Source organism: Condylura cristata, unplaced genomic scaffold (genome assembly GCF_000260355.1).
Source record: "Condylura cristata isolate star-nosed mole 26May11 unplaced genomic scaffold, ConCri1.0 scaffold00010, whole genome shotgun sequence".
Lineage (NCBI taxonomy): Eukaryota > Metazoa > Chordata > Mammalia > Eulipotyphla > Talpidae > Condylura > Condylura cristata.
The window spans coordinates 5,650,216-5,664,848 of NW_004567111.1; the positions used below are offsets into that span (position 1 = coordinate 5,650,216).

General features: G+C 47.9%; 1 protein-coding gene across 3 annotated transcripts in view; it reads left to right on the forward strand.

Moving 5' to 3' along the window:
• Positions 1-14,633, forward strand: part of DOCK9 (dedicator of cytokinesis 9) — a 185,468-nt gene that overhangs the window by 23,101 nt on the left and 147,734 nt on the right. For 2 of the 3 annotated variants that reach the window (XM_012723211.1, XM_012723212.1), the window contains exon 1: positions 13,095-13,396. The exons of the other annotated variant lie outside the window; for it this stretch is intronic. In XM_012723211.1, the coding sequence (XP_012578665.1) occupies positions 13,271-13,396 (126 nt within the window). In that variant the 5' untranslated portion in view covers positions 13,095-13,270. Of the gene's footprint in view, positions 1-13,094; positions 13,397-14,633 lie in introns of those variants that run through there. 3 annotated transcript variants of the gene reach the window in all.

A 14,633-nucleotide genomic window follows, 5' to 3' on the forward strand; every position in this document is an offset into this window, starting at 1 on the left:
TGCTGAGGAGAGTAGGACTCGGGGTCTTTCTTTCTGCCCAGGGAGACAAGGTTGGGAGTATCTAGCCCAACACCACCCAGTAAAAACATAACCCCCTCCCCATAAACTGAATTTCACTCTTTCTAGAAGCTGCATACAGAAAAGCAAAAGAAACAGATGAAATTAATTTTATTAATATATTTAATTTAACTCTGTATATTCAAAGTGTCACTCGCGTGTAATCAATGAACATATCATGACTAAGATATTCACATCTCCATACAAAGCCTTGGGTACCAGCGTGTGTCTCACACACAGGGCATCATGCCCCCAGGCCCCAGGGCCCAGCAACACAGCTTTCGCCTTTCTCTGCCACACACTCTGTGCTGTTAGATGACTTTGTTAGGGGTTGCTTGCCTCAGCCATTGCTGAGCGAGTGTGGCCTGGATCAACCCCTTGGTGAATGGTTTCGGGAGCAGACACAGGAGTGCGTTCCCCTGGGCTGCTCTGACTTGAGTGGAAGTTCCTGTGATGTTTTCTTTAGTGATAACTGCTGGGTCACCCAGGTATGACCCTGGGAACCCTGGCCCTCGTATGTCACTGAGCAGCAGAAAGTTTGAGCTGAAAAGAAGTTGCCACTGGCAACACTGATGCTATTTGATCAAATGTGTCCCCACAGTAAGTGGACACTTGGGGCTCCCTGGATGGGGTCCATCGGGGCTTTGAGGTGATTTAACTCGACTGCAATCCATCTAAAGTCTCTGTTTTCCTTCACGTGAATGAGCAAGTATTGTCCTAGACACTGCAGTGTCTCTGTGACACACAGATCGTTTACATATCACAGTGAGATGTGATGAAAATGTTTTATTTTAATTTTATTTTACTGGCTTTTCTGCAAATTTTATTTTATTTTTTTGATATTTATTTATATATACAAGAACTGGGGTGCAGGCCAGAGGTGCAGGGGTGGGGTGGGGGGGGAGGATCCACCAGAGACCGCCTGGGGTACAGAACAGGCTGACTGAAATACACAGCTGAGGGGAGCAGGGGGCAGGTCAGGAGGGGTCTGCTGCGCCCTGTGGGTCAGCTCCGTGGCCAGGGATCGGACTCACGATGAAGGGGCTTCAGATAGTTTCATAGTGCTGTGCTTTCACCCCTTGTGCCATCAGGGAGGGCCCTTTTCTGCAAATTTTAAATCAGGGAATAGGAAAGGCCATGTTAATTATTTCTATTCAAAAGGAAAATAATAGTACATTAAGCCTGCCATATGGTGTAACGGTGGTTTTCCCCTTTAATCACCAGCTAATTGCAGTGCATTGTGGAGGATGCACATGTAGGATGTAACTTTGGCATCTTATTCTTCTTATGGGGGAGAAAGGAAATCCTTAGAGGTGCACGTTGCCTTTCGCCAAACAGATTGCTTCATTGCTTTTTTGTTAGAGACCATATGACAAATTTGTACTTGAAAAAGAGCTTGTAACTCAGCGGGGAAAAAAGAGTGTTTGTGAAGGAATTCCAGGCTCTGATCCCAGGGATGGCTTTGTGCTATGTTCATTGAGGAAAGTCCACTAACACAGCAGTGTCCAGTCCACAACCGCATGACAAATACTCGCGAGAGCGGGTAGCGCTTTCTATATTGTAGGGGCTTTATAGGTGGCTTGAAATGGCAAGACGGGGTGGGGGGAAGGAGTCAGGATGTGGTGGGCAGTGATTCTGGTCGAGGAGCCGCCCCAAGTTGTATGTCTGTGGTCTGGAAAGTGCACGGAAGGAAACCAGTCACTCACGAGCCGGACCTGCTCTTACCGGGCTTTTGGGTGTCTTCTGCTCAGTACTCCACGCTCCGCGCCCAGCCAGAGGCGGTCACCTGTGCCCCACCGTTACTGCCATTATGCCCGATGGCCTCCTTGCTTCAGGACTGTAACCAACCCCACTCGTGTTCCCTTGTGGGATATGTTGAAACATCACGGACTTCCTCCTGCGTCTTTTGAGCTCTTCAAGTCCGCGACTCTCAGGCACCGATAGGTGGAAGCCTGTAGCTAGTATCGCCCCGGGTTGCTTTTAAGACTAAGGCTTACGACTAAGACAGGTTCTGGGGGTCCTGGCATCTCTGATACTGAGGCTAGAAACCATCAAATGCATTAAGGAGGCCAGGAACATTCCAGATTGGTGGACAGCATGAAGGTGAGGCGGAAGGAGGCAGCAGACAATGTACTGAGTGTGTAAAGGCCAGGTAGGGAGGCGTCTGAGGGTCCCTGAGCTGTGTTAGCCATCAACAAGGACCAGAGGACCCGCGTGGGGGAGGGGCACGCGCACAGCTCAGCCCATGGAGAACTGCCCTGTCCTCGGAGGGGCGCTCCGGGTTCTGCTGATTGTTTCTTCCTCTGCTCACATGGGGAATTAAAAGGAGAGGACTGTCTTTGCGCTCATCTTTCCTTTCGTTCACTCTGGGGCTTGCAACCAGGACACCCAGGAGCTTTCCTGGGGGTGAGCAATGCTATGAAGTAAAAATGGCTTAACAGGGCCCTCCCTGGTGGCACAGCAGGTTAGGACACAGCACAGCAAGCCAGCACAGCTGCTTCAGTGGAGGTCGATCCCCGCCCCCAGCTGACCCTCATGGTGCCGCAGACCTTTCCTGACCTGCCCGCGGCTCCCCTCAGCAGTGGCCTTTGACATCTGCCTGGTCTGTCTGCTCCCCACTCTGTCTCTGCTGAATCCTCTCACCGCCCTGTACCTCTGGCGGGTACCCCAGTTCTGTGTGCATAAATAAATAAATCTTTTAAAAAAGTAGATGCTGACTTATAACTTTATGGTCATGATGGTAAAAGTGACCTCTTATTAATTTAGTTGAAGTTGTTTTGCCACGGTGACTACTCTGTGACCTTGGGTTAATTCCCTAACTTTTGTGCCTGAGTTTCCTCATATGTAAAATTAAAGTATATGGTGCAGGACTGTTATGGGAATAAATAAACTGCGACCACAGTGTTCAGCACAGAATAAGCTGAATAGAGTTGGCTTAGGACCTGAGGGGTGGGGGGGAAATCAGTAAGACTGCTCTTATCTTTATTTTACGCTTTCAGTTATTTACCATGATTCTTTTTGTTTGGTATACATTTTGATTTTTATTTGAGTGTTTTATTACATTTTATTTAGCTCCATTACTGAGTTTTTCATGCTCTCTTAATTCTGAATTGAATATCTTCCAACCAGTCCCTGGGGGAAGCACCATAGAAAGCATTTGCTAATTTTGAACATTATTTTAAAAAAAAAGTCCCAAACAGTAATAAATGATCTTGAATGTTTAAAAAACATGTTTACTTTAAAGTAATGCATGTTTGAAAGGAAAGGAAAGCTTGAAATAAAACTGTAAGTAGAAAGAAGGGAAAATAAAAGACTGGATTGTTCAAATACAGCCACTGTTTACAAATTTCAGTTTTTATTTCCTGTTATCTTATATTCTGAGATATGCAGGCCTGAGAAGATTCTCAGCCTGGCTCTCCTAAGGAGACATTTGCTCAAAGATGAAGTGTCTGAAATAATACTTAAAATAATGCAATCTATTTAATCACCAGGTTGAAGAGTAATTTTAGAACATAGCTCCAAAGTCTAGTAATTATGGGAATTTAGGGTAAGTTATTTAATTTATAAGAATACCAACTTCTGTAACAAAAAACCTGTTTGTAGTGTCATTACAAAATTAAATGATAAAATATATTGAGCACTGAGCACATAGTAGGGCTTGAGAAATGCTTCCTGCCTACCTGTGCCATCTTCCTTCTCCTCTCTTTCTGTGTTGAAATGTTGAGAGTTCCAATAAAATAATCATTGACTTACAGAGTGGGGTCTTGGCGCAGAACAAGAACCTGCAGGGTGCCTTGGTGCTCTGGGTGACGTTGGAAGCTGTGTGTACTTGGCATTTATTTAACCTGCTGTTTTTGAATCAGAAGGGTCATTTTGAAGCCTGGCATGTGTGCCGCACCCACACCTCCCAACCCCCCCCCCCCAACCACACACACGAAGACTTGTCCTCTCTGGGGAAGGACCAGCAGAATATTTGTAGCCACTGATGTTCCAGTTTTCAGAGTCTGTTTAATCATTACCCTCTGTCTTTTATCCACAATTTTCTTGCAAGAGTTTTCCTCTTGTTGGAAAGGAGAGAGCTATGTTCATTATGTTGCATGCATGAGCCTTAGAAATGTCCCAGAAGGGCCCTCCCTGGTGGCGCAGCGGGTTAAAGCGCAGCACTGAGAAGCTTGAGCCACTTCCGCATGAGTTCGATCCCCGCCTGCCCCGGAGGTGACCACATGGCGCGGCAGACCTCTCCTTACCCGCCCGCTGCTCCCCTCAGCAGTGGCCTTCGTCGATCTGCCTGTTCTGCTCCCCACTCTGTCTCTGATGAAGCCTCTCACCCTCCGCATCGCTGGCCTGTACCCCAGTTCTATATGAATAAATAAATAAATCTTTTAAAAAAAAAATGTCACAGAAGCGACATTAGACTGTTAATTTGGTGAAGGACCAAAGTTGGCCCCACCCCCAATCATCACTGTCTAAGTCAGGTGGCTGTGCGTGTTTTGATTTGGCAGCCAAGGGAAGGGAAGTTTGAATGACCCTCTCTTCCCCCTACTGTGTTAGCTCCAGTTCTGCTCACTTTATTTGTAACTTCTCTATAAGCAAAATGCATTAAGTACATAATTTCACAAGACTCACAGAGGAAAGTTTGACTTGGCAAGGTGTGTTGTCCGGGAATAATGTTTGAATCCCGAACAGTGTTATGGCTTTTTCTCTTTTTTTTTAATGACTCTCTGGCAGTCTCTTTCACACAGGAAGCCAGTCACAATGAGCTGGGGAGGGCTGGAAGGCCTCGCTAGTGCTGCAGGATGAGAAGGCCGCATCATCCCTGCCGCTGATGACTTTATCTTATGGAAGAGACGTAACCCACCTAGAGGGGACTTCCCAATTGTTGCCAGGGACGTGTGTTATTGTAAATGATCATTGTCTTTTCATGCAAATTAAGTGCAGCAGAATTGCTGGGGAGACTCCACCACCCCTCTGCCCAGTGTCCTCAGGGTGGACTCGCCATCTGCTTCTCCTCCCCTTTGTCAATAGCGGGCAGTCAAGGATGGTGACTCCAGGAGTGCCAGTCCTGTGGCCCTGTGGGTCTCTGTCATCTGACTCACGGTCGTCTGGCCTTGTACCTCCTCGATGCTAATAGACTGGTGTTGCTTTGAGCAACTGGCTTGCTGTGGTACATTGAACCTACACAAGACTTTACAAAATGGAGGGGGTTATTTGTGTTTTTGTTAAGTTGCCTTGGAAGGTGGATGTGGGGAGGAGTAAAGGAGAGTGGGCACCGAGTCCTAACACTAGGCCAGCAGGGGACTGGAAGCGTGACGGACTGGACATTTGCCTGCAGGCATGATGCAGCAATGCACCTCATCTAGACAGAACTTGAGGGCTTTAAAAAACGCTTTTCTCACCAAGCATACATCTTCTGACCTCAACCTGTCATGGAGTGAGAGAAGTGAGAAAATTCTGCTGCTGTGAACTTCTGTGAGGCTTGGTGATAAGTCAAGACAGGGGAGACAGTTTATCATTCGTTCTATAAGGAAACCTCCCGATAGTCAACTGTGTGCACAGACCCTCCCCTCCACATACACACACAGACACCCCACAGCCCCCTCCCCAAATACATATACAGACACCACCCAATCCCCCACACAGACAGCTCCCCCGCCCCTCACCCCCACACCCATGCAGGCACACAATCACTCCCACATTTCATTCCCTAGATCCATACACAGACACCCCATAAACCCCTCTCCCACACCCGTATAGGTACACAGATACTCCCACAGTTCCCTCCCCCTAAGACAGAGACACACAGACACCTCCATATTCCTCCCCCCACACAGATATACCCAGATACCTCACATCTGCCTCTCCCAAATATATACAGACACAGATAGTCCCACCTTTTCTTATATAGACACCCAGAGATACCCCATACCCTCCACAGACACACGGACAGCCCCTCCCCACACCCATGGTGGGATAACCTCTGTCAAAGTTGAGGTAACCGAGTCCCATAACCCTGGCCAGGAGCTTCATTTCCTGAGGAAAACCCCCACACTCTTGTTTTCCTTGGCTTTGTAAATTTCCATCTCTGATATAAACTGGCAGCGTGATTAACAGGGTCCAAATAAATTGATAGTTCACAGAAGAAGCGATTGGTGTCCAGAGTGTAAGAGCTCTCCGCCCAGATGGAGGGTCCCGGGCTTCTGGACGCTTCTTCAGGAGATCCTCTGAGCACCAGTCTCGTCCTAGGGACAGCTGGAATCGAGCGCTGACGGGAACAGGCAAACATCTTCCTCATGGAGTTTCATCTTTCTGGTGGGGTGAGAGGGACGTTAACCAAACCAGAAAAACAATCTAGAGTGCCAGGGGGTGATAGAAACTCTGGGAAAATGGAAGCAGGAAAAGGGGTGTCATGGGTGGGGCTGGGCTGTCTTCACTGAGGCAAAAAGCTTCATCATTCCTGGCCTTGGGAATGAACCGAGCCAGGCTGGGGTTATGGTGGTGGGTGTTACGCTCCTGTGTTCCAGACAGGGGAGCTGGGCTCCCAACGGAGACGACGTGGCTGAAATTCACAGCCAGTGAGGTGGGGAGCCCCCCTGACCCCGGCCCCCAGCTGTGTGGGAGTGCAGACTGTCTGCACCTTCCTCACCCTACAACATCCTCTCATTCTAGGATCTGACAGAAATACTTCCTAGCCTTTGAGTTTTTCTTTTGTGGGCAGTAGGACAATGTGATTTTGAAATGTTTACCATTTACATTTTTTTCTCCCCAAATGTCATCCGTAAGGGATGTTCTAGTAGTCAATGCTAGATCCATGGAGAGCTGGAGCTATCCTTTGCTGTAAACTGCCCTTTCACAGGTGCAGTTTGGGGAGCCCAGAGAGGCGAAGTGACTTTTCTAACATCACACAGCAGCTGAGTGACAGAGCCAGTGAGGGAGAGGGGGCCCTGAAACTCAGCTACGCGCCCCTTAGCCCTCAGATTCATTGATTTGTGACTATAGAAAGTGATTATGTTCTGGAAGAAAACTTGCTAAACAAAAGAGCTTCGAGAAAAAGCTTCCTCCTCGCCTTGCATACCAGAGGTCATTAGCCTCAACATTTGGTTCTAATTTATTTTTCAGTCTGGGGCGTGTACTTGTGGTCTTTTTCTGTGTCTTCAACAAGCAATTTCTATTGGTTCTCCTACTTCCCTGTCTTGGAAGTGTGATCTTGGCCCCGGGTGTCCCTCTGGCATCAGCTTTCCCAGTGTGACCGCTGCTGACTTGGGCACAGGCCCCAGCCTGTGGCTGCAGGTGTTGACTGCTGATGGCCTCTGGGGCTGGTGCTGGTGTTTGAAGGGCTGTTGGCCCATGGAAGGGGAATTTGAACCCTGCTAGGCACCTGCTAGGGAGCCCAAGGCTGTGGCTGCCTCTCCCTCCCCTCCCTCTGGACCTGGGCTTCCTTGATCTGTGTATGGAGGGTCTTCCTTTGACCCCTTCTGCACTCAGGAAAATCACACACAAAGACTTGCAGCTTATTTCAGAGGCTCCTATACCTCCTTCTTTGTCTGATTCCACGCTAAGAGACTCTAACTTAATGGTGACTGGGCTTCTGTTTCTGTAGTTATTGGATTAACCTCTGATGACGTCAGTGATTGTGGTGAACCTCACTGTATCATTTTAATACTCACTTTTTAAAAAGAAAATATTTTATTTATGTATACATACAGAACTGGGTACAGGCCAGAGGTGCAGGGGCTGTCAGAGGATTCACCAGAGACAGAGTGGGGAGCAGAACAGGCCAACGGGTGAAGTACAGTGCTGGAGGGAGCAGTGGGCGGGTCAGGAGATGCTGCCGCGCCCTGTGGTCACCTCTGGGGCGGGGATCGAACTTGCACTGAAGCTGCCCAGCTTTGCAGTGTTATGCTTCAACCCTCTGTGCCACCAGGGACGGCTCGATATTCACTTTTTTGATGAGTTCACATCTGTTGTAGATAGTGAACCTCGTCCTCTCCCCTCCCCCACCGGCCTGTCCTCTGGATCCCTCCTGGCGTAACAGCCTCTTGGGGGGGGCGGGGGTGTCCCTGCATCTGTTGCTCTAATCTCGTCCTGTTCTCTGTTTTGCTGTTTCCATCAAGCCTGGTTTTATTTTTCTCTGGAGGGCAGGTCACTTTCCTGACACCTTTTCTTTCCTTTGGCTGGTAGGCTGCCCAGTAACAATACACTGGAAAATCTTTAGTCACTTGTTCCTTTTCGCGATTTTTCTTGATTTTTTTTTTTTTTTTACTATTGCTTCAAATTTTCCCAGTACGAGAAAAGGGATGACTACAAAGTATGTGTGGCATACTTTATGTATTTAACTAAATATATGTGTACATGCATATATATCATTTAAAGTCTACTCTAAAAAGAGAAATAGATAAAAAAACAGATAGTCTTTCTGAGACCTTACTAAGAAGAGTCAAAAAATGACATTAAGTTGAGGTGATTAATATTTATTCTTTGTACAGTCCCTTATATTCTTCATATAGTTATTAACTATAGCAACAGATAGTTTAAAATTTTATATAATTCTTTTTTTAAGATTATTTATGCACACAAGAACTGGGGTACAGGCCAGAGATGTGGGGGGTGAGAGGACTCACCAATGACAGAGTGGGAAGCAGAACAGGCAGATGAAACACACTGCTGAGGGGAGCAGCGGGGAGACAGGAGAGGTCTGTCTCGCCTTGTGGGTCACTCCCTGGCTGAGATGTGTAGCGGCTGTGGCTAGCTTTGAGGTGCTGTGCTTTAACCTGTTGAGCCACCCAGGGAGGGCCCAAACTTTATATAATTCTTGTCTAAAAACAAGTTTATTGGCACTTGCTAAAGGTTCATTTGCATAGTATCCAAATCAACCCTTGTTTTAAAATATCACCAGCAGGTTTTGCAGGATAACTTTTTCATAGCTGGGAAAAGGGTACATTTTAATTATTTGTAAATGGTCCACTGAGTTTCAGTTTTTGAACAGGTTATATGCTCTGTCTTTATATGGGCCACTTACAAATGAAAAACTGGATTTTTTTACAACCACTGCCTTTCACTGATGATCCATGACACAAAACTGCCATCAGCATTGAGGTCAGCCAGCCAGCATGTTTTCATTGCTTGAAATACCTGAGACACCAGACACTTGAGTGTTTAGGACAGTTCCTGCCTTCATGATCAACCTCCCACTGAAGAGTACACCTTGTACGAAGTCAGTCAAAGGTAGCTCTGAGAGATAGATAAAAAGCTTGCCCAGAGAGTCAACAGAAGAGGAGCTGAATTGTTTTGGCTGGAAGAATCAGGGGCGTTTCGCAGAAAAGGTGGCATTCACACTGGGTTTTGAGGCATGCATAGGAGCCTTCTGGGTGAGCGATGCCTTCAATTTCTTGCTTTTCAGAATGTGATGCAATTTCACCTTGGTGGGAAGGTGAGGGGTTTCAGAATTCAAAGTTAGTCTTCTTTATTGTAAAAAAAAATAATAATAACCCTTGGAAAATCTCTTAGATTTTCTGTAAACTTTTCATGTGTGCCCAATCAGTGCAGTCGTTTGTATGCATATCAAAATCTGAGACGCGAAGCCCGAGGAGCCCGTAATCAGCAGATTCATTCCATCTGACTTCAGAAGTGTTCCTGCTTTCCCACGGGATTTACTCTATTCTGTGGTAACAGTAAAATCGTGTGCACTTACTGTGTGCTAACAGGTAGGTTTTTCCTGTAAGAGTTAATTTTGAGCAAGTGAATGTGTCAGAAACTGACGTCTCTAGCTAGTAAGAGCTCAGTAAATGCTTGTGGATTTGAGTCAGAGGGCCAGCGTATACCTTGCTCTTTGCAGCATCCTAAAGGGAAGCATCCCCACTGGCCTTCCCCTCATGTGGCTTTACTGAGCAGCTGTCATTCTGCCCCAGGCTTCCCTCTGATGACTCCCTTAGAGAAACCACATCCTTCTTGGAGGTGCATGTTCGGAAGTTGCACGCTAACCTGTGTGCAGCTGAGAGGTACAATGAAGGCCCTCAAGAGCCCCTAGAACAAGTACACTTGCGTTGCTGAGATGGTAGCAAGCCCTGCAGCCTCCAGGTCCTGAGAACTCCCTCCTTCCACCTTCAGGCTAGCTGACGGTCATGCTCAGAGTCTCTTTATTCAGAATGTAAGTAGTGGTGAGATGGTGGTGAGAAACAGCCGAGGGGACCATGACAGATACATGAGTCTGTGCCCTTTTATGTCATCTCTGCTGAGGGGTTTAAAAAAAACCCTTCTGCCTCTCAGCATGGTGTGTTTTCCCCTTGTTGATGATCTGAACTAGGGAACTGAGCGTCTGTCTGCCTTTCTGTCCTGGCTCCCTGAAAGCTCAGAGCCAGCCCAGATTCACTTCAGTGTCCCAACTGAATCATAAAGAAGAACACTTGATTTTAAGTTGCCAAAGCAGTTGGTGGCATTGCCACTTTAGATCACAGGCATGAAGTCGGAATTTAGGATTAAAGTTAATTTCTTTAGATTTGAATAACAGCAGCAACAAGAGTAATAGTAGCGACCATTAAATGAACATCTACTGTGTGCTATTGTCACCTGTTCACTAAATTATCTGGATGGGATTAAATCCATGCACTGCTGATACCTTTAATTGCTGATCAGTCGCTTTTTACACATTAGTGCTTTTAGCAGCGGGCACAGTTGGAGCAGAGAACTGGCTTGGCTTAGTGTGGTTCTTACGAGTGTATACCCTGGTGCATGATGCTATTGCTTGCTGTGTGACCATTTGCACATATATAACCTCTGTGCATCGTTTTCCTTACCTGTAAAATGGGAGTCATCATGTTACTAGCTTCATAGGATCATCACAAAGATGAACTATCCAGGCAGGGCTTGGGGTACACTGTGTATTCATAATGAGCTTCTCCTCATTACTTCGAGGATGTCAGGGTAGCTATTTTGACCCAACAAATGGGATAGTATTTCTCTCCTTAAAGAATGCCTGCATTGGCCCTCCTTGGTGGCGCAGTGGGTTAAAGCACAGCACTGAGAATCTAAAGCCACTTCTGCATGAGTTCGATTCCCGCCTGCCCCGGACGTGACCACAGGGCACGGCAGACCTCTCCTGACCCGCCCGCTGCTCCCCTCAGCAGTGTACTCGTCGATCTGCCTGTTCTGCTCCCCACTCTGTCTCTGGTGAAGCCTCTCCTGCCCCTGAGCCTCTGGCCTGTACCCCAGTTTCTGTATGCACAAATAAATAAATCTATATAAAAAAAAAAAGAATGCCTGCATCCAGGAGGCCAAAAAATGAGTAATACACATTCACCCTAGTTTTCAATAAGAGACATGCAGGTTCTTCGCAGCTTTAAAAAGAGTTGTTAAAATCATAGATCTCATTATTCAGGAATACAGATTTGGCAGGTGAGTTATATTTACCCTGAAAGATGATCCGAGGCTGGGAAATTGGGCAATTAAACAAAATTACTATAGGAGCGACTCGTTTTACTTAATGGATTCGTGGAAGCCTGGGAACTCAATGAACAGTAACCTCCAGCCTCAGAAGGGTGCTGGTGCTTGAGCGACAGAGACTGAGCTCAGCTGTGGATGTGGTGTGGCCTGGAAGGATCCCGGGAAGAAGGGGCATCCCTGATCCCTGGCCTCCTCTGCCCAGCAGCGCTGAGCCCCCCACCCCTGCTATGCTTGCCTGGAAAGCAGGGACTCAAGACTTGTACCCTGACTTGCCCCTTCATCTTAGAGACCAGAATCTGTATTCCCTGGTGGTGCGTCTCTGCACATACTGTTACTGAGTGACTGCGTCCATATTTACTCACCACCACTGCTGCCTCAGTTTTCTGTAACCAGATCCTCTCTGATGTCAAGGAAGTGAGCAGAGAAACTGATAGGGATGGGGCTCCCAGGAAGTGCAGACCAACCCCTGGCCCTTTAAAAGTAAATTCCTGGCTCTCCCAGGTGGCACAGCCGGTTTAAAGCACTGCACTTAAGAAGCTTAAGCCACTTGGTGGGGGGGGGGGGGGGGAATTCCATCACAGGTGCCCTGGAGGTGACCACACCTGCCCTGGAGGTGACCACATGGCGCGGCAGACCTCTCCTGACCCACCCACTGCTCCCCTCAGCAGTGTACTTCGTCGATTTGCCTGTTCTGCTCCCCACTGTCTCTGGTGAAGCCTCTCACCCTCCGCATCTCTGGCCTGTACCCCAGTTCTGTACAAATAAATAAATCTTAAAAAAAAAAGTAAATTCCTTACGACTGCGTCCTTTTCCCAAAGAGATGATTTTTAAGTTACTTAAAAATGTGTCCACTATTAATATGAAGAAAGAATAAAAACAGCAGGTTTCTGGGAAAACATTTTGGGGGCTGTGGCCAATAGATTATGCGGTGGTGTCTCAGCCCCTTCCCCGGGCTTTTGTGTGAATCTATTAATTCCCAAATTGACGAGGTCTAGTTTGATTTGCCTCCCGCATGCTCTGACAGCCGTAGAAGGGAGAGACACCATATATATTTTTACTCTGGCTCTCTGGGTACTTCGCCCTGCCTTCATTTCCTACTGGTACCCATACACCTGCGGGTCAATTTAAGTTACAATTTTGTTTAATAATAAAAACCCATAGAATCTAAGAAACCTCTGGATATCCTTTTCTTCTCCCGCATCAAAGAGATAAATTTTGGGTGCTCCCCCGCCCCCCAGCAGTTCTTCTGCCTGCTTCTCTTTCCTGCTTTGCTCATCAGCCAGGCATTTGGTGCTTAGCCATAACACAGAGGAAAGCATGCAGAAACTCAGAATTTCGGAACAGCCAGATCACCCAGCTGTCTCGGTGCTCCTGGGGTTTCAGATTTGAAATCCTCTGGAAGAGCCCAACTGTGGCCTAAACACTGCCGGGCTGGAGTCCGAGTCCTGCCCACGCCCGGGGCCCGGGCACCATAAGGCGTCCATCTTCGCAGAGGCTGGGCTCTGAGCATTGTGCAGCTCCAGGGTTGTTTTCCTCCCGCGGCCGGTGGGAACCTCCCATTTCCCTAGCCGTAGTAACACCCCTGGAGGCTGGCCTAGCCGGCCTGCCCACCCCCGCGGCGGGCTCTGCAGACCCGGCCACCCGCGGTGAGCACTTGCGCCTGGGCAGCCGTCCTCCTTCCCTCCCGCCTCGGGCCACGGGCATGTGGGCGCCTGGCACGGCCAGGGTCCCGCAGCTGTTCCGATTGCAGACGTGCTGACCTGCGTCTTAGCCCAGAATGCAGGCTGAGAAATGCAGGACGAGTAGCAGAAGCATCAAAAAGGAGCTGGTGATCGAGTCCCCGCTGCAGTGTAAGGATGCAGCTCCGGGAGAGGTGGAAGCCGAGAGCCCCGTGCCAGTGCCGGTGAGCAGGGAGCGCCCGCGGGAGGGGGGCGCCGCTGTCTGCCACTCGCCACCCTCCGCCTTGAGGTGCGGTGCGAGGGCTGAGCGCCTCCCTGGGAGGCTGTGAAACTTGCTCTGCCTGTCTCTCAGGCGCTCTCCGCGCTCCTTTCCTGGAGACTGACCTGCTCCACTTGGATTCATTTTGGTCAGAAATAGGCTGATGTGCTGTGGGCGACGGTGGTTTCCAGGAGGCTTCTTCGCGTAGAACAACTTTGTATTGTGCAAAATCTGGCCCCATCTGGATGCTCTGTGGCCTGATGAAAATCTTTTTCGTGGAGGTGCTTTGCAAAATTGAAACCTCTTTACACTGTGGAAAAGAGGAAGATGACCTGGTGGGGATGGGGGAGGGGTTGGAAGCGCCACAACTGTGGAAGTTGAGTGTATCCTCACTCATTTTATCAGGTTTGCTTGACCAAAGTCAGGAAGCCTCTAAACTTGGAACCAGTTGACAGGACAGTTTCTAGCCTAGCGGCAACCCTTTCTATAAATTCAAGTGCCTCAGTGGACTTTGTGGAGCAGGAATGTGGAAAATGATGGTGTTGTTATTCTCATCAATGAGTAGGTTGTGCTTCTCTCTTGGAATTTCTGTGCTACAATACAGGCACATAACTTTTAAAGCAAACTGCAGAAAACCACCAACATGCACCGCAGGGGACAATTGAGCCTTTCAAGTGATCTGCTAAAGACTCGTTCAGCGGCTGCTTAGTGATTTATATATGATTATTTTTTTTAAAACACCGAGTGCAATTGCTACTATCATTAATTTTCAATTAGTGTCTTTAAGACTCTGAACTTCAACTCCCCTGTAATGGATTTGACTTAAATCCAATTGCTTTCCACTGACACCTTTCTGTTGTTACTGTCAAAACTTAGGGGAGTGTGATGGGCCTTTTCTCTGTAGATGTTCATCAGGGGTTGTTCCACGTTATTCATTACCTAGGATTCTTTCTGCCAGCAAGATAGCTCATTTTCTGTGGAGGGACCTGAGCCTCGTGCCTCGCCACCCCCCTTTACCCCCCCTTCACTGGTTAAAGCTCCCAGCAGATTGAGCTTATGATTTCTTTGAGGAAGTTGTGTGGTTTGGGTTCCCTTGTGAATATTCTTAAAAACCTTTTGTTAGTGATTCTCCAGATGTGTAGAAATATTTGACCAGAGAACTAAACACACTGTAGAAAGAGGCCGTGTGATTCCCCCCCCCC